A 20,377-nucleotide genomic window follows, 5' to 3' on the forward strand; every position below is an offset into this window, starting at 1 on the left:
TCATCAAGTCATCGTGTTCTACACCCAGTTTGTTATAGTAGTAGCTTTGTCATCTCTAAGTAAGTGCTCATGTTTATGGTGTTTGTGATGTGTGGATTTTATATACAAACTGCAAGTACCAAGTTAAGTTACCTAGTTATGTTACAAGATTGAAGCTTAAATGAACAGTTTGCTTTTGTCTGTAAGCCCACAATAGAAATGAATTCAAAAGGAGTCTCTGTCTTTAATTACCAATTGCTGTGGCAATCACAGAATCAAATCCTAATAGGTTATTCCCCATAATTCAGCGACAACATTTTTCAACCATCACAGAATTAAAAAAAAAACATGATATATGAACCAGTGGGAGAAAAAAAAACAAAGTACTGTATTGGGAAGGTCTATATAAAGCAATTATAGCCATCACATGCTAATGAAAAGCAAAGGGCAAACGTGACATGCTCAGTATTATTAAAATGCCAGGCCAAATGGGAGACAATAAGCTGACATGGCAAAAACAAAGCTGAACAGAAAAATAATACAAAGTTAATGATGGGACAGGGATCACATTAGCACAATGGGTACACAAATGTATGAGTATGACATTTAATAAAGGCAAAGGTTGCGTTTCATAACTATTCAGGAGGCTTTACAATAATGTGAAAATTGGTTGTAGGAACACAATGTTTGATTGGTGTAAATCTATAAAAAGCAAAACGGCCTCCTTAACACAGCAGAATGTCTTCCTCTCTTGCTCTGTAAATCCTCAACCAGCCACACACACTTTTATTTTCACTTTTAATGACAGATGATTCACCAAAACTGCAGTCAATACTCCTGTGTGTCTTCAAGGTTGAACGAAGGTCGACCAGCTGTGGTAAATTCACCTTAAAAGCCAAGTTCAAGTCCTACCAAATATCCTTAACCCGCATTTCATGAGCGAGACTTCATCTTCCTTCTTGCAGACTTACCTGGACGTTTCTGGAAGAAATTGTAAAGAAAAGCAAATTAGCACAAGCAGCCGGACCCGTATGTGTCTTTATGTTTATTTCAATGTGTGTTACTTACATTTTGTTTTCCTCCCTTGCCTTTCTTCCCTCCTTTTGTACCCTTTCCGTGAGCCACTTTGGCTTTGAAACTGGAGACATCGTTGTAACTTTCTTTGGTGTTCCACTTCTTTCCGCTCTTCTTGCCTCCAAAGCCAAACTTCTGGTCTTTAAACTTCCTCTTGGCACTGGGTCTATTAAAGGAATGGTCACAAATGTTAGAGGAGAGGAATAACAGTTGTGTTAACCTAAACGCCTTACCCTTTCTTGTTCAATGCCTTCTTGGAGCTCTGAGATGCGTCTGTACTTGTTGGCTTTTGGTCTCCTTCCAAGAAATCCAACTTGTCACTCATTCCTGAAAGCACAATAATCAGAACATTTACGGCTTGTCACATATTAAGGAGTTTAGAGCAAAGAAAGGAGAAGCAGGTAGAGGATGATTCGGTACAATGGCAGAAAATCAGAAGGATTTAATCCCCACTTCTGTGCACCAACCTTTCTGGTATTTCTTAACAGCAGACATCATTGCCTTCTTCTCCTTCTGTCTTTTCTGGATCACTTCTATTTGGACCTGGCATGACAACATAATCATTAATAATGATTTAATTACTAAAAGGAAAGATACAATTTCCCTCCACTTTCGACTTAAACATTTTTAAAAAAGTAACCTTTTTGCCAAACTTCCTTTGTTCACGTATCTTCTTTGCCTTCTCCGACTTCTCCAGTATCGCCTGCTTTGAAAGCAGCTTCTTCCTGATCTGGATTGTGAAACATAAGTGAGTAAGAAAAGTGTTGTGTGCACATGTTTAAATCTGATTGGGATACTTTGAAAAGGTGGCGACACATAAGACAAACACACACACGGAAAGGATTACAAAAATACAAAAATGTTCCAACCTGGAAATTGTACCTGATATTGTATTAGAACCCATGGACTAAAATAGGTGTACAACGATCCAGTGTTATGATTTGCTGTTTAATCAGCATGAACATATTCCAACCCTTAGCAACCCTGGTCACGACATTGGTTTTCACATCATAAGGTTTCAGCAGCAACTGGCTGCATTTTTGTATGCAATCAGAATGTTATAATATACCATAAGTGTATTCATAGAATGTAGTCAGTTAGAATAAACTTTGAATGCTGTTTCATATTTTTCCACTTCAAATCCACCTCAAAAGTTTGTAAATGCTTAAAAAAAAAAACAAGTCAGACCAGTCACAAGAATTTGACCTGATATTTTGATTGCACTCAGAATCAAGTCAGAATTTTTAGAAAACACTGTTTATTCCGACGGCATTCTGGCTCATTAAACAAAGCACTCACCTTCTGCATGTGTTGATCCGACTTGGTCATCTCAGCAAAGTAGTCATCAGGTCTCTTGGTAGAAACATTGTGCTTGTTCAAGAGGGGCAAGGCCTCAAGAACTGTTGCTTGAGCTTGACGGTAACTGTGGGAGAATTTGACAGTGAAAATTCATTATTTCTAAATCAAGTTTGATGCTTCACTTCAGTATACGTCTGATCATCTGATCTCACTGAAAAGGACTACCCCTTTGACCGTAATGAGGCTAAGCGGCATAGAAAACAGACGGAAGGCTGACACAGCTCTAGTTATCAGGGACATTGTCTAGAAGAGCTGATGACGTACATAGCAAGGGCAAGTACTACATGAACCAGATGCATCCAAGAGAGCTGTTCAAAGACTCACAAGGTGACAGCTTTAGATGTCAAATACATGATGTCAGCAGTGTCCAGACAAAGATCAATATTTAAGACCATGTGTCTAAACTTGACTCTTCCATACTGACTTTAATAGTGGTGGGAAGCGGTTATACTCATGGCTTTATGCCAGTCAGATATACATTGTTGGCATGTTAACGTTCTTAAGAGCAGCACTCCTACATGACAGGACATTCAGTAAAAGACGCACTACCTGTGCTGCATTTAGGAGGCAGAGCCAAGGGAGCTATTCATTCTCAAATCATTATCCTATATGTGCTATTTTCTCAGCATCATGGGAAATGTAGCTCTTTTAGTGTAAACATAAAGCTAATCTCCTGCAATCTCTTTAATATGAGTCTTTATAAAAAAAGGAATACTACTTAGTAGAATAGCCTTATCTTACATCTGCTCTCCGTTGTTATTGCACTAATTAAAGGACATGCCTTTATTGTAATGTTGTAGACTAGTTTGGAGTCTCTTTAGTGCAGAGTATAATATAAGTTTGGATAGAAACACAAACTCACAAGAACATTTCCCTCTGGAAATCATCATCTGCATTGACTTCTCCGTCGTTGCCACTTGCCACTTTTCCTCCAATCTTAGCAAAGACATCATCAACTGGTGGATTGGTCAGGTCCAATCTCTCCACCCAGGGAAGGTCTTTCTTCAAGTCTTTCAAACAATGTTTCAAACCCTCCTGAATAAAGCAACAGTGTCGTGAATTACAAACTTAAGCAGTATGTCACAAACATTCAGTCAAAAAACATTACGTATTCTCACTCACCACATTATTGGCGAACTTTTTGGATTTTTCCACCACCAAGTTCATTCCAGGTTTCAACAAGCCTTTTGCAAAAGCATCTTGGAGCTATAAAGAGGATATGATAGATATTTTTATTTCTCAATGCAGTAAAACCAAACACACACAATTTAAAGATGTTGGTGTATCCGCTAAACATAAAAAGATGACGACACGGAACAACTTTATATTTCAGACAGCAAACAGGTATCACTATTTGCAAAGATGCCATGCGTTTCAATGAAGGACAAAAAGTCTGTGGGCTATACAACCCAAATCCGTGTAAACTAGTTAACCATGAGCAAACGGTTAGCTTGCTAACAAGGTGAGATTACTCACTTCACTATCTGATAATTCGCTGTTTTCATCTTCTGATTCCTCGCTGATCAACTCGTCCTCCTTTGCTGGCGCCATGGTCTCCCTTACAAAAACCATAAGACAAATATACGTTTTCAAGTAATCCTGGATGTGAAGTCACGCTAGTCATTTACCAAGCACTTCACGTGGGGAGGAAGAGCCCTGTGTTTGTGGTACCACCAAGATAGTCCGCCGAGGCGGAACGAGTATGACCGAAGGTTCCTACACGAAACATTAAAAAAAAGCAAAATAATACATAATTAATAAAAAAAAAGCAAAACATGTCGACACTAAAATAACAAAATATAAATGCGTACAAAGTTGTACTTGCATTTTGTACCGAATAAGAAAATGCTGTGTAATTCCAATTCAAACCACCTGGAGACAGTGTTGTGAGCCTTATAAATAGATAAAAAAAACAGTTTCGTTTAACTCAAATACACATTATCACTTTTGTATAAGAATGTTAACCTTTCTGACTGTTGCCATTTTATGTTATATGAAATTTCAAAGTGAAACACATGACGATTAATTAATTAATGATGTTGTGAAAGAAAGGACATTTCCTTCGTCAAACACGTCCACACTTGCAGTCAGAAGGTCGGGATGGGAGATACTGATATCAATCCGATACCAAATGAGTACAGAGCCAGCTGTGCCGATACCAATACTTTTGTCTTTAATATGTAAAAATATATTTTTTAAAAATCCCGTTTAATGCATAAAATGTAAAGTAAACATAATAACTAAAATGAAGCTAAAATTATCATGGGCTCTTGTTCTAATCCGTTGGCTTTTATGGCCCCTAAATATATAAATAATGGAAAAATATCGACAACACAACAATAAACACAAATATATTTTTTTTTAAAAATGAAGAGAACTGAAAAATATAAATCTCAACGGATACTGTACCGCCCTTGACATCAAACTATTAATATTTAGGTCGATCTTTTCACCCAGATAAAGTCACTTTACTGTTACAGTATACCCAATGGGAATCACAATCTTTCACTTTTATGTTACAGTTTTCATTATTTCTTTGTAGTCATGCCACACTCATACCACCGTTAAAGCAATGGAGTGCACGCTCTGAATGCTAATGTTGTCCTTTGAGCAGAAAGCAACTTGCTCTTACTTAGGAAGTGGTCAAGTGAGAATAACATGCAAGATCAAAAGCTGTGTGTATGTTACATATTACAAATTTGCAGATCTCTAATACCAACCACTACCACTACTAACTTGAGACTCTTGTCCACTGGTGTGAACGGTTATTTATGTGTCCACTATTGACGGAATATCAGTGCATGATTTTCACTCTAAGTCAGGTGGATAAACTCCAACTAGGATAAGCGTGTAATTTGGATGGATGGGTGAGTGAAGGAAAGACAAACTAGTAGATACTACTAGTTTCTTTTTTAGTGTATACAGTGTGTATGTATAGTAATATTTTCTGGATCATTTTATAGATGATAGAATAGATGTGGCAAAGTCCATATATGTTTGTAACTACAATGTTTATACACAATGACTATCCTCCAGCTCCTCAAAGCAGATGAGAGTAATTTTCACAGTCTTTATTGCAATCAATACGGCGTTTACAATTTGATTTGTACTGTTCCTCAGCATTCTCTGCATGCTGAAATGCGTAGAAAAGGGAAAACACACTCATTTCCTTGTCTGTCATTATAACGGCTTGAGCGGGACAACATTTATGTCGACCTTTATTATTCCGCTGTCACTTTTTGATTTGGGAGCGACAATCTGCTGCCTGTTATGTTATATTACATAAAAAAAAATAACAAATATGCTCTTAATGTGGCACAATCTTTCTCAGAATGGTGGTTATGTTTTTCAAAATGTGTGAACAGCGGTGTTGGTGGAGCTGTTCGGTCTGAATAGACAGATTCTTTACTTTTTGACCTTGGGAAAAAGAAGAGGCAAATATAATTTCACGGCAGATCTCACTGCCTCCACCAAGCGCAAAGGTGAGATGCATTCCTGTTTTTGTTTTTTTTCCCTTTGGTAACAACAAACACAAACACAGATGCAGCTCAGTTGTTGCTGTTCTGCAAGGTGCAAAAGTGCAAGGGCTTGGGGTATTGTTTTGTGATTTCTGTTTCTTTATTCATTATTTTAGTTGACAGGACGACACAAAACTACACAACCAATTTCCATGAAACTTTGAGGCGGGTGTGAAAACTCCATTACATTTGTCCCTAACCAAATAGTGTCCCGTTTGTTTGATCCTAATGACATACCGTGGATCAGTCATGGGCCAGACACGGCCCTTACCTTTTATTTATCCAGCCTTGGGATGAAAATCCATTTTAAAAAGACATATGCTGAAGCGCAATATCATGAGGTTGGTGTGTTTTTAAAATGATCCATGGTTTAACTGAGGGTTGGTTTCATGAACTTGAGATTTCCATGAGATCTTTTGAATATCTAATGTCATAACTTTAGGAATTTTCGGGTTTCGAGCTGTAACCGCTGCTCAGTACAGTTGATTGTGTTAAAAAAAATTCAAACAGAAAGCGCTTTCAGCTAAAACAAAAGGAAGCCGTGTTGTTTGGTGTGGAGACAGTGGAGGTAGCAGAGATGCGGATGCTCAGGTTGTCATTGGGAGTGACCAGGATGGATAGGATCAGGAACAAGTACATCAGAGGCCTTGTAGCAACATCAAATAAACTTTAATTTTGTCTTGGAGCACACAACTATGGTGCGTTCAAGAACTGCAAACAAAACAAAACAATATAAAAATGCACATGCAACTATGGGCTTTTGTTGTTATTTTCCCTAAGCAGTATAGAAAATGGATGTTAGTTTCCCAATCAAATAATAGCGTTCATTTATATTATTGATATGCTTTTAAGTTAAATTTGATGTAGTTATTTACAAAACTATTTTAAAAAACATCTCCTACAGACTGATACCAGGCCACTTCCCGGTGATTGAGGACCTCAAATGTACACTTCTTAGATTTATGGAGTATTTTATTAAATACACTTACTGTACAGCACCCCGCTGGGATTCAATATCATTTTCAAAGCCCCTGAAAGGAGCAGGATAGACCTCCTCTGCAATTATGCATTTTCTTAAAGCTCCTTCCTAACATTTTACCTTAAACTTTCTCTTATCCCTGCTTACTTATGCTCAATTAAATGTCCCCTTTCTTCTTTCTTCCTCCTGCCCTATTCCTTTCCCTCTTTGCATGCCCTCTCTTTTCCAGGTCTATCAGAGGGAGCTTTTTAAATCATTTCAGCCTTCCATTTACAGGGAAGTAACAGGATGATTATGCATGGCTCCAATGCTGCTCTTATCCAGACTTCTAGCATGCCTTGCTCCTTTAGCACTGAATGGAGTTGACATCGCATTTCCCTTAAAAAATTCTGTGGATGTCCTCTGTCAGAGAAAGCTGGCAACCCGGTGCTGCACCGATTAATTTGCCTCTTCACTTCTAATCAGTGTCAGGATGGAGAAAAAGAAGGGAGAAGTGAGAGAAGAGAACATGGTGAAAAGAATGAGAGGAGGGTGCAAATTTGCTTGTGCCTTGTAACCCTTAAATGAACACTCAAAGACATGTTTGCATCCAATACGAAAATTGATTTTGCACCCCATCATAAGTAGCACAAAGTTACAGCCACTTCGACAATATGATCATTCATTATTACTGCAACACACGGATACTATGTAGCTTTTATTGCACTTAATCGACATGGGAGTAAAGTTTCATTTAATGCTAGCTAGGTTGTTGCCAATTTTCAGCCTGTGCTTTAGAACACCATGCCTCCATCTCTCCCTCATCTTTATCCAAATTACAGTCTTCATAAAAGAGTATTGATTACATAATCTTTGAGCTGGGATTGTTCTCCTATCTGGTAATAGAGCTGGTAGTATAGGCTGTCTGTTGTATACTGTAAACCCGGATAAGTTGAATTTACTTTCAAATTTACTAAAATTAGAGGAAACCGGTTGCCCAAAAAATGAAAGTAATGAAATGACAACTTGAGTTCCAATTAAACACTTTAAGGTACTGAACTTGGGTATTTTAAGTACAATTCACTAAAAGCCAAGTTCATTCATTCATTTTTTGCTGCTTATGCTCACGAGGGTCGCTTGGCTGCTGGAGCCTATCCCAGCTGTCTTCGGGTGAGAGGCGGGGTACACCCTGGACTGGTCGCCAGCCAATCAAAGGGCACATATAGACAAACAACCATTCACACTCACCTTCATACCTATGGACAATTTGGAGTCGCCAATTAACCTAGCATGTTTTTGGAATGTGGGAGGAAACCGGAGTACCCGGAGAAAACCCACGCACACACAGGGGAGAACATGCAAACTCCACACAGAGATGGTTGACGGTGGAATTGAACTCGGGTCTTCTAGCTGTGAGGGCCGCGCGCTGACCACTCGTCCGCTGTGCAGCCCCGTCAAGTTCAACTTAAACTAATTCACAAACATAGTTCCACTAGATTCATCATCAAGTTGATTTAGCTCACAATTGTTTGTAATGTCAATTATTTTTTTAACAAATATTTTACTTAATATAAGTTCATTCCAATAAATGTCAAGTTTATTAAATTCATAATTAGTAAGGACTTTAATTATAATAAAAAAAAAGCAAATGACAAAAATGCACTGGAATTATTTAGTTTTGCTTCTTCCCACACGAGTCAGACATCATAATGGCTTGCTTTTACAGATAAGAAACGGGTTCCTAAACATGTCACATTAAAGTAAAAAAACATTCTTGAAAAAACAGCCCGGATTTGATATGTAATTAAATTATACAAGAAAAAATATAAAATTGACCAGTCCAGGGTGTACTCCGCCTCTCGCCCAAAAGACAGCTGGGATAGGCTCCGGCACCCCTGTGACCCTCGTAGAAAATGAATGAATGAATATAAAATTGTTGGGTTTGAATCCATTACAGCTAGGAGACCAGGGTTCAATTCCACCCTCGGCCATCTCTGTGTGGAGTTTGCATGTTCTCCCCGTGCATGCGTGGGTTTTCTCCGGGTACTCCGGTTTCCTCCCACATTCCAAAAACATGCTAGGTTAATTGGCGACTCCAAATTGGCTGGCGACCAGTCCAGGGTGTACCCCGCCTCTCGCCCAAGGACAGCTGGGATAGGCTCCAGCACCCCCGCGACCCTCGTGAGGAAAAAGCGGTAGAAAATGAATGAATCCATTACTATAAAATGCCAAGTGTACTCTACTAATTTGCTGACATAATTGAAACCACAAATAACTCTAAGTTAAATTGACTTAAATTGATACGTTTTCGTCATGACCATGCCTCCTGTTGCATATACAGTAACTCTTGTTTTGTTTCTTGCTTAAATGATGACCAGAGGGGCACTCAAGAGGGAAAAGTAGCTGCTGCTCCAGCACCACTTGGGGCTTATCTGTATCTGTGACTGCCTTTGACACTAATTGAACGGCAATCTTGGAAGATTTGCTGAGGTTTGGAGCAATATGCCGACTCACTGTGTGATGTAATGTATGAACATTTTGGTCAAAATTCAGATTTATGTTGTTTTACAAGGTTCCACTGTGTATAGCAATAATCCCTGCATGAAAATTGAAGGCATGTAGGTAGGTAGGTGAGTCAGCATGTTTCATCTTTAGTGCAAACATTTAATTCTCTCTCTTAAAACTGACTGGAAAATAACCTTAGTTCCCATTATCTGACGTTACACTGTATCTGCTTTTTACAGGTCCTGGGGTTTCTTCAGATAGTGGAATTACCACATGTCCACTCTGGCTGCTTTTTACCTGCTAAACACCTTTGCATGACCTATTTATTCTTGGAAAGCTTGGCTCCTTTAAACCCCAGTCAGCACTTCTCTGGAAGGCATGGCACTAGATCATAATTAGAGCCAATCAAAAACAAGTGTACAGACTGTTACTTCCTACCGGCCAGCCAATTAGTCCATCTGGTCATACTAATGCCTTCTGTGCTCTACTAACTGTCTTACAACAACTAATAAATTGTATTCATGTTATTCAAATTAACGTCAATGCCCGCCTCATCTTATAAATGTTAGACACAGTCTTTAATTGTACTGTATGAACACAAAAGGGAGTTTATTAAGACTTTCTCAGGTTAATAGCATGACATGAAATCAACTAACTGTGAGCTAAGAGATGGATCAGTGACACATGGCAGTTGCTGATCTTATCTCCTCCACCCCATTTCTCTGCACCTGAACCTCCATTTGGCCCCGTCACCATTTTCTTGCTTTGTTTTTCGTCCTCTCTGCACATGTGCGTCTTTGTTTCGGTCTGTCGCGCTCTCATTGCCGACTCGTCTCCATCCTCTCTCTCTCTCTTTCTCTCCCATCTTCAGTGGTCCCCTCTAAATAATTGCCTTCCTCACTGACTCATTGTCCAGTCATTTATCTTCCCTTTCTCTACCTTCATGATTACCAGGCTGCAAATCGGTTTTCTTTATCGTTTGAGCTTCCTGGCTGGATTCTGTGCTTCTAAATCTTTTAACAGGTACATATTGTACAAAGAATAATTATGAGGATTTACTTGCTCTATTATTACCTTCACTATAATATATTTTTACTTCTCATTTTATTTTTCTCCACCTTGGCACACTTTTCCACAGTCGAACGTGTTCTGGGTTTTTTGATTATTTCTATCTGTGTCAGTGTTTATGTTTTTCGAGGTCTGGATTGAGGTATGATAATCAGGACAGATTATGGTACAAGCACCCTGCGGTTATACATATTCAGTCCCAAACATCCCTTTATCTGAGGTATAGTATCAAAACAGCTGTCCTTGAAATGTACCAGATGTAGTACTGAAGAATCTAACGTGAGACGTCTCAACTGGTTCCTCGTTCGGCGGTGGACGAGGGGATGATCCCCTCCCTGATGACCGAACTCCTTACACAGAGAGAGCCCAGCCACCCTTGAGTTTTACACTACTCAAGGTATGAATATGAAAAGGCAGTCAATGGACTGTCTGTCAAATGTGGGTTTTCACAGAGTGGTTCATAAATTAAATTAAACATTTGGGGGTATATACAACATATGCCACTTACAAAAAGGAGTGAAGACAGTCTGGCATCCAAAAGATGTGGCGGCAAAACCTTAAGAAGGCCTGATGAGGCCTGATTTCACGCAGGTGTGCCACAGTGGCTCCGCCCAGGAAGGCCAAATAAGGGACACAGCCACATAGCAGAATGAGGATAAAACATATGGGAGAGACATACAGTATGTGTCATAGTACAGTCCTGATCAAACTTTTAAGGTATTTGAGAAATTGCAACAATCTTAAAGAGGTTCTAAGTAGAGCTTCAAAAATGAAAAAAGAAGGTATGTAAGTCAGACAAAAATATGTAAGTAATTTTTTTTATGTTGTTGAAAAAAAACAAAACATCATCATTTTCAATGCCACAAAATTGTGCATATGGAATTTGCACAAGAGCACCAAACATCCAGTATTACTGGCACATTGACACATTGAACATTTGGGGATGGATGGCAAGGGACGTTCCAGACATCATTTCCAGACAGTGGATGCCCTCCGTGAAGCCATCTTCACCAACTGCAGCAACAGTGTTTCCAGAATGGCACAGTTACTTGTATATAATTTCCATTTTTAAATTACATTACAGCGCGCAGCCCTCACAGCCAGGAGACCAGGGTTCAATTCCACCCCTGGCCATCTCAGTGTGGAGTTTGCATGTTCTCCCCGAGGTATGAATGTGAGTGTGAATGATTGTTTGTCTATATGTGCCCTGTGATTGGCTGGCGACCAGTCCAGGGTGTACCCCACCTCTTGCTCGAAGACAGCTGGGATAGGCTCCAGCACCCCCGCGACCCTCGTGAGGAAAAAGCGGTAGAAAATGAATGAATGAATGAAATTATTTGTAAATCAGCAGTCATACAAAGTTGATCAGCAGCACAAAACTTGGGGGAACAACAAACAATGTTGCTGCTAACATTGTGCAACCTATGTTAATAAACAGAAACTAAATGAGCAGAAATATATATATGAATAAGTAAATAAGGTACAAAAGTGACAGATAAACAATTACAAGGATAAGTATTATGTATATAATACTACAAGGATGAGCAGATGGTGAGAAAATAATGATAAAAAAATATAAAAATGCGGCGGCATCTAAGTACTTTCTGCGTGGATAACAGTTCCATGCAGGTAGTCCATTAAGGGCTATCAGGTCCTACTGAAGGTGTCGCCAGATGAGTGATTCCATTTGAAGAGAATAAGACATCTCGCCAGCAGGGATACAAAGGCTAGGATTCGTCGTTTTGCCATGGGAGACCCGAGGCGGCACGGGAAGGGGAGCCGTAAAAAGCGACACACGATTCAGGAGGAATAATTACGTCGAGCACCACAGTGAGCGTGTCAAAGACGTGGCGCCTGAAATTGTTAAGGCTGGGACATGACCAGAACATGTGTGTGGTTAGCAGGTGATTGATTGCATCTAGGCGGCACAGCTCACAGCTAGGAGACAAGGGTTCAATTCCACCCTCGGCCATCTCTGTGTGGAGTTTGCATGTTCTCCCCGTGCATGCGTGGGTTTTCATGCTAGGTTAATTGGTGACTCCAAATTGTCCATAGGTATGAATGTGAGTGTGAATGGTTTTTTGTCTATATGTGCCCTGTGATTGGCTGGTGACCAGTCCAGGGTGTACCCCGCCTCTCGCCCAAAGACAGCTGGGATAGGCTCCAGCACCCCCGCAACCCTCGTGAGGAAAAGCGGTAGAAAAAGAATGAATGAATGATTGCATCTACTGCAGCTGTCAGATATGTTAGGGTAGATTTTTGCTAGTCAAGAGTTTGTATAATAACTCAATGGAGGATTTGTTGTTGTTTTTTTTAGCTAGTCAGCTGACTTTGGGGGAAAGGCAGACTACACCCTGGACAGTGTAGCCATAAGTGGTTGCGGCTGATGCCAGATCATTTTTGTGTTATAGACAAATTGTACAATTTAGGCCACTCAGAAAGAACCACCGGCACAGACAAGATGAAGATGAGCTGAGATGTAAAAATATCAAAGAGTCTCTAGAGAGCCTGTCTGTAACAAAAAATATTTACTGTATGAAAGGATAACTTTCCTTACCAAGTGCTGCCATGACATCCAGTTGCTGAATACTTTGAATTAGCTGGCTAGCGGCAGGAAATACTCCTATGTTACTGAAGCTGTGCCACACTGATGAGATAATGTTTAAAGTATCGTAGGATAGTTTGAGGTTGACATGTGTTTTGCTTTAGTCTCCTTATTCCTGAGAAACAGGAATAATCAAAGGTTTGCTAATCATGTTGTCATTTTCTATCTTCCATCTGACAGACCGGACTGTTTGGGATGCAAGTTGTCATGCTTTGAAAAATAGGACTGCAAAGATCTTTAGTCGTATCTCTCCCAATCATCCAATCATCAATCATTCGCACAAGCCATTCTAAATTCTGCATAGTTTTCTCCTTGTTTGTGCTCAATGAATCATAGTCTCATACATCACAGTCTGAGGTGACCAAGACACAGTCGTTGTGAGGCTCATGCTTAATAATGACCCCAAAATATCCAGATGGAATATTAATATCATCATTCGTTAGTAGCGGTACTTAACTTGATCACCACAACAACAGGCTTTTATTGCAGGTTTGAATGATCTCACATCGGACATGAAACAACACCAAGCTAAAACTTCACTCGTCCGCCTGCCACTCAGTTCCCCCAGGGAACACATTTATAGTAACACACACAAGCACGAGTCCTATTTATTTTTATTCATTCATTTTCTACCGCTTATCCTCATGAGGGTCGCGGGGGTGCTGGAGCCTATCCCAGCTGTCTTTGGGCCAGAGGCGGGGTACAACCTGAACTGGTCGCCAGCCAATCACAGGGCACATATAGACAAACAACCATTTTCACATTTACATTCATACCTATGGACAATTTGGAGTCGGCAATTAACCTAGCATGTTTTTGGAATGTGGGAAGAAACCGGAGTACCCGAAGAATACCCACGGGGAGAATATGCAAACTCCACACAGGGTGGAATTGAACTCGGGTGTCCTAGCGCTACTTTTATTATGTGGACTATATTGGGTAATAGGAGTGAAAAGGTGACTATATTGATGTTATTTCAAGTGTAGAGGGCTCTAATGTTACAAACAAACTCCCCGTGCATGCGTGGGTTTTCTACTCCGGTTTCCTCCCACATTCCAAAAACATGCTAGGTTAATTGGCGACTCCAAATTGTCCGTAGGTATGAATGTGAGTGTGAATGGTTGTTTGTCTATATGTGCCCTGTGATTGGGTGTACCCCACCTCTCACTTGACGACAGCTGGGATAGGTTTCTGCACCCCCGCGACCCTTGTGAGGATAAGCGGTAGAAAATGAATGAATGAATGAATTAACTTATCACAATCGGTTAATAAACAAGGGATTATTAATGTCAATGCATTCTGAAAGTCCGCATTGTGTGGAAAGTGACCGAAAATGAACAAAAAAAAAATCTGTGATGATCTTCAAATTGATTCTGGCATCAAGAAGTCTATTAAATCAAGCTCTTTAAGCAATGTAACAGGGCTGGGTTTACCTGCTCAATATACTGCATCAATATTTTTCCCAGGCTTTACCCATTCATCATAAGTTTGGGAGAAATCTGTTCCCTAGTAACGAAACTCTCTGTATTGTACTAAGTCTACACTCACTTGTAATATTTGGCCCTTACAGTGTACTTCATGATATTTTAATGTATGGACTTTAATGGTGGTGAATGTTATGTCTTGGAGGGATGGTGTGTGTGTGTGTGTGTGTGACAGTTTGTACATTCACCGCCCATTCATGAATAAAGATCTGCTCAGAGTGCAGCAGCTGCTGTTCTGTTGCTAGATGGGTTTGTGGCTCACTCTAATTAGAATCCATTTGAACAGCTGCTTACATTTACTTTTCATTTGATCATTGCTCTGATTTGTACCTGCTGAACGATGCATTCCATTGTCATATTTGCTTTCATAAATGGCTGTATACAAATTAAAAGAAATCTATTTGTATGCTAATGTTTGAAAGGAGTTAAATACATGCACTGACTACATGTGGGTAATTTTTTCTTTAAAAATTATATTATGTGGCAGTATGCGCTTAGTGTACAAATGCTGATAATGAGATTTTAAGGGGCAATCTTAATGTCGCAAATATCTTCACAACTGTTTGATAAGCAGAACACTGTTTAACAGATAAACATGAGTGGCAGCTTGTCACTGTGGCACTACAACAAACCATTTGGATGAATCTTGGTCAAGGGGAGAAATGAAGAAAAGAAGAAGACCCTTCTCGACCCATAAAAGTGCCTGTAGTCCCTGTAGTGTTCGGTGAATTGGTGACTCTAAATTACCCATAGGTATGAATGTGAGTGTGAATGATTGTTTGTCTATCTTTGTCCATGCGATTGGCTTGCTTCACACCGGAAGTCAGCTGGGATAGGCTCCAGCATGCCCCTGCAACCCCTAGTGAGGATAAGTGGTGTAAAAAATGGATGGATGGTAATTCCAATAGGGGCGCAAGCGTTCAAACATACAAAATTCCTCTGTCATCCTGCTTAGAGCTTGCAAACCACATAACTCTTGCATGTGTTGGAGCAACAGCGAATCAGGCGGGGAGCTAAATGTCAGCTGACTGATCATCTACCCTGCAAACCTCCTCGTCTGCCTTTCTAGTTTGTCATAGGATTTTTTTTTTCACACTCTTTCAAATGCAATGAACTGCTTGTTCCGGGTGTTTGTATAAAGATTTTTTGGTCTCTCCAACGTAGGGGTCATTGCACATCTACATTTATAACACAAGAAGCCTCCTGGAGTCCAGTTCCTTCGATTGAACCTTTGCAGATTACCATGACCTGGATGTCTGAGACTCTGCATATACATACAGTACATTGCCTCCCCCATTTCAGAGTGTCTGCATCAGAATGAACAGATTGCAGTACATCTGTTCAAAAGAGCACTCCCCTTTTTCGGCAATGGAGCTCGAGGAGTAATAAACACAGATGGAGTTTTGCTGCTAGAGGGAGCGCCTGGAGTGAAGCATGGTGGCCCAGAGCAGCAACATGATGAAAAACAAGCCTTTGTAATTTGTGTCATTGAGGGAGACTATTGGGTAACATTTAGTACTTGGATGTACTGCAGTATACGATATCTTATCAACATCCTTCATAACCTTTATCTCTCTGAGGGGGTCCGATTCAGCAGGAACACATTACGAAATGTTACTGTCCATATTAGGGTCGTCACTAAGTTCTGAGGACAGGGGGTGCTTAGCCCCCTGGAGATGCACAGGATATGAATGAACAAGAACCGGAACATAATTTTCCCACTTTTGGACAGATTTAGTAGAGATACTCAATTGTTTTAGGCCACCATTAAATTTACTCAAGTACACACAATGTACACTGCAAAACCACTACTCAAGCTCTGTAACCATTATGTCCAGTGGACAGTAATCAATTACATAATAATCATTATTATATTATTAATTAGCCTATTATTATTACTATCATCATTATTCTTCTTCTGATTATTACTACTACTAGTAGTAGGCTAGTATTAGCCTGCTAATTGGCTTGCTTATTAGCCTGCTTTTGCCCTATTATAAGAAATATGTCAGAGATTTTTTTGGTAAAAAATTTAAAATCAATAAAAAATATCAAATTATTTAAGTGGGTTTTAGAACATTTTAGGGGGGCTGAAGCCACAAAAACAAGTCCAAGTTGAGATTCGCAACCCAGACATGTCTTGTTGTGAGGCAGATGTGCTAACTACAGGTGATTATTATTTTTATTACAATTATGTTTATTATTATTGAAATACAAAGGTCGGCGAGCATCCTGGAATATATTATGTTTGCTTTCTAGTGTATTCATATTTTTAAACAGGCTGTGCATGCATTATCTTGAATATTTTGTTGTTTTTTTCCACCTTGTCAGAAATGACAGTTGCATGCTAAATTTCAAGCCGTGCTCCTCAAGGAGAGCATGAATGCCTGCACATAACCACACATTAAATGCAACACAATGAACACGCACTGAGGTGGAGCTGTCTGTCATGACAAATAAATTATCAAAATGGATCGCTGCACAGGGCAAATAAACCTTTTGTTACTTACCACTTTATACTCGATAAAACATTGCAGCATTCATAATAAAGCGCATTTTATTACTCTGGAGGATGGCTGATGGAATTACATGACTTGTTACTTCAGGTTCTGTGGTTTTATTTTGGTAGCCCACTGAGCATTTTTTACAGCAATGTGTTAGTTAATTTGCTCACTGTTAACAATGCACAAACCAAAGAGTTGTGGCGGCTTTTTTAAACCCTGTGAAAAATGCAAATTAACAGCACTAGATTAGATTTTTTTTTAAACAACAAAGAGCAAAGTTAATGAATGTAAGGCAAAACACTAAGGTGTGTAATTGAACACTCTTCCCAGTAGACCACAAGAATGGATTTTTCCCTTTCATGTCCAAAGTGAATTTGGAGCCATTTGAGATGATTTTGACTTTTTCACGGCACACAGAATATTGCGTTCTATGGCTATATGTACATGGAATGTACCAAAAGAAAGATTACACTCCTGTCACACAAAAAAAAGTTTGTTTCTAACATTTTCCGTTCTTTACTAATCAGCAGTAGAACACAAGTAAGTTTTTGGAAAATATCAGTTCTCGACAAGAAAAGGGAGAAAAACGGCGTTTTTTGAAAAGATACATTTCAGGCATAACACAAATATTTTTGTTTCTGTGACAGCTCAAATATCAAAATGACTGCGCAACAACATAAACCACACAAAAATGATTGTTTTACCTCAAAATAACAATTTATTTCCAAATATAACACCACAAACTATTTAGAATTTTCACATTTGAATGGAAGTATGTGTGTATGTATGCATTTCTGCCATCTAGTGGCCGTTTTTATTACTTAAAACTACTCTCCAGCCACATGCATCAGCGGGGAGTTGCGGCATTATCTCTTTGAGCCTTTTGTACAAAAACGTATAAATACGTAATTGGGATCGGGTGTTCGTGTTCATAAATACTTATAATTACATTTTTGGTATTGAATGAGTTAAAATGTGCAAAATTAAAATAAAAAGCATCGTCCAGGTACAGTTTTTATGCTCACTTTTAGTGACGATTGGCATTCACAACACAAATTACCGCAGCTTTTGTTTCCTGCTGCTCATTTACAGCATGAAACAATATATTCCTTCCCAGCCTGTGTCAAAAAGACTTAAAAACATTAATTTCAAATAACTTGCTGTCTCATGTTGCTTTGTATTAAATAGTCATTTGTTTCTACTCTGTAATTTCACCCTGAAGGAGTTTTTTCAGGTTTGTATGATTATAGCAAATTAGCATTCAACAGACGATGTAAACAGAAGTGAATCAATCTTCACACAGCCAAATGAAATCAATCTATAACAGCCACTAGGTCAGAGATGCAAAGATCAATGCTCTATGCCACAGGGAATCGATATATTAGAGAGAACAAATCATGCTGCAAGTGCCGAAACATGTAAATTATTTGTTTGCTAACTGCCAGCAGTAGGGTGATAAATTGAATCTATGGAGTGTATTCTTCACAGAGAACCTTGATACACTTATCTTGACACCTCTCACTCACGATTGCACCCAATCAACACAGACACGCCCATACATTTTCTGGCTTAGTTCTATAAATAACACTTGTCTGATCGCACGGCGCCGACCTGTGATAGCACTTCAATGAGTCAACCCTTAAGTGCGAATGAAATATTTGATCTAAATTTGGAATGTAGCCCTGATGAGGATGGAAATATTGAATTTGAAAGTCTTGAAAAAGAGCTTATTCCCAATAGTAGAGTGAATGCTGTACATCAGAGGTGCCTATTATATTAAATGCTGAACATCTTATATATGGAAGACCTCTGAGGCAGTGTTGTTCTATCATGGCAATCTGCAGCCACAATAATAAAGTTGTTGTTTGGTGCTCTGGTATAGGACATATTAATATTCTCCATGTGTACGCAATGTTGTGACCAGAGAGGGGATATAAAGACAAAATCCAATCAAAAATGTTGTTAAGTTCTTGTTTCATCTTTGATAGATCCGTCTTTGTTCGATAAAACATAGCCAATCATTTCCGCATCATCCTTTTGACCTCCAAACAATCAAACGTACATAAAAAGACAACGCTAAGCGCTAATAAAGTTGGTATAAAGTTGCTTTAAGGTTATGCTGGGGACCTGGCAGGGTTAAAAGTATAGCAACACTCAGGTATTCCTATAGAAAAACTGCATAAAGCCATCACGTCATGATGAACAATAAAATAAATAATGACAAAATTTATATTTCATTCATTCATTTTTTACCGCTTATCCTCAGGAGGGTCGCGGGGGTGCTGGAGCCTATCCCAGCTGTCTTCGGGCAAAAGGCATGGTACACCCAGGACTGGTGGCCAGCCAATCACAGGGCACATATAGACAAACAACCATTCACACTCACATTCATACCTATGGACAATTTGGAGTCGCCAATTAACCTAGCATGTTTTTTGGAATGTGGGAGGAAACCCACGCATGCATGGGGAGAACATGCAAGAGATGGCCGAGGGTGGAATTGAACACTGGTCTCCCAGCTGTGAGGTCTGCACGATAACCACTCATCCACCATGCAGCCAAATGTATATTTGTTGATTCCAATATTAACATTTTCTTCTGTAAAAATTGCTGAATTTGCACATTTCATACAGGAAATACAGGGCAATAACCTCGCATGAGGCTGGGCTGCTGCAAGCATCTCTAATTGTCTCCATATTGTCTGAGTGCACTCCGTGAGTGCACTATTAATGGCACCTGACATTTTTTTTGTCTGCATTTGGCCAGTAATATAACGTTACAGAAACATTTATTATACACCATGACTTTCTACAGTCTGTGTAATAAGTGTCATATCATTATTCTTGCTATAACCGGACAATAAAATACAGAGAGATTGTCGTACGCGGAGGTGTTGCAGTACTTGTTTCATCCTGAACAGGTGGGGGCGTGCTTGAGCTGGAAGGTGCTTGTCATGCCATAGAAAGCTAAAGGCAGGATTTTTGCCAATATATTTGGATTATATACACAAGCTTACTAGAAAGTATTATAACTTTTCACGGAGAAGGATAGAGTACTTCATATACAGATAAAATATCAGAATTTATATCATACATCATATTCAATTATATTTCAAAGGCCAGTGTACATGGCATTGAAGAAGATCACACTTATTGGTTCTTAATTGTAATCAATGACATTATCATAAAGCTGATAATGACTGGTATTGATAAGTTTGCAGCATGTGTCTTCTCATAAAAACACCCACGTAGAATATGAATGAGTCATAGAACTCACGTGAGTGCAGAGGTCCATCCGCCGCCTGTGTCCCCTCCCACCGGCGT

The 20,377-nt window shown here is 39.3% G+C and overlaps 1 protein-coding gene across 2 annotated transcripts; it reads right to left on the bottom strand.

The window, feature by feature from the left end:
• Window positions 1-203: 203 nt before the first annotated feature.
• On the bottom strand, window positions 204-11,040 carry ebna1bp2 (EBNA1 binding protein 2). 2 transcript variants are annotated; one of them, XM_058073136.1, is made up of 10 exons: window positions 10,970-11,040; window positions 3,889-3,970; window positions 3,535-3,618; window positions 3,275-3,447; window positions 2,353-2,476; window positions 1,694-1,783; window positions 1,521-1,596; window positions 1,287-1,380; window positions 1,048-1,219; window positions 204-960 (listed from the first exon to the last, which is right to left on the bottom strand). In XM_058073136.1, the coding sequence occupies exons 1-10, from the start codon at window positions 10,993-10,995 to the stop codon at window positions 913-915; spliced, it is 969 nt and encodes a 322-aa protein (XP_057929119.1). In that variant the 5' UTR covers window positions 10,996-11,040; the 3' UTR covers window positions 204-912. The 2 variants fall into 2 exon arrangements, with proteins under 2 accessions (XP_057929119.1, XP_057929120.1); XM_058073137.1 differs by lacking the exon at window positions 10,970-11,040 and adding an exon at window positions 4,041-4,128.
• Between the last annotated feature and the right edge of the window lie 9,337 nt (window positions 11,041-20,377).

Source organism: Doryrhamphus excisus, chromosome 5 (genome assembly GCF_030265055.1).
Source record: "Doryrhamphus excisus isolate RoL2022-K1 chromosome 5, RoL_Dexc_1.0, whole genome shotgun sequence".
NCBI lineage: Eukaryota > Metazoa > Chordata > Actinopteri > Syngnathiformes > Syngnathidae > Doryrhamphus > Doryrhamphus excisus.

Coding starts and splice junctions, on each gene's coding strand:
- ebna1bp2 (XM_058073136.1), bottom strand. CDS start 10,995: ATGCCAGACTGTCTTCACTCCTTTTT. Junction 1,784..2,352: donor CGGATCAACACATGCAGAAG/GTGAGTGCTTTG, acceptor TTCACAATCCAG/ATCAGGAAGAAGCTGCTTTC. Junction 961..1,047: donor GCAAGGGAGGAAAACAAAAT/GTAAGTAACACA, acceptor AATTTCTTCCAG/AAACGTCCAGGTAAGTCTGC.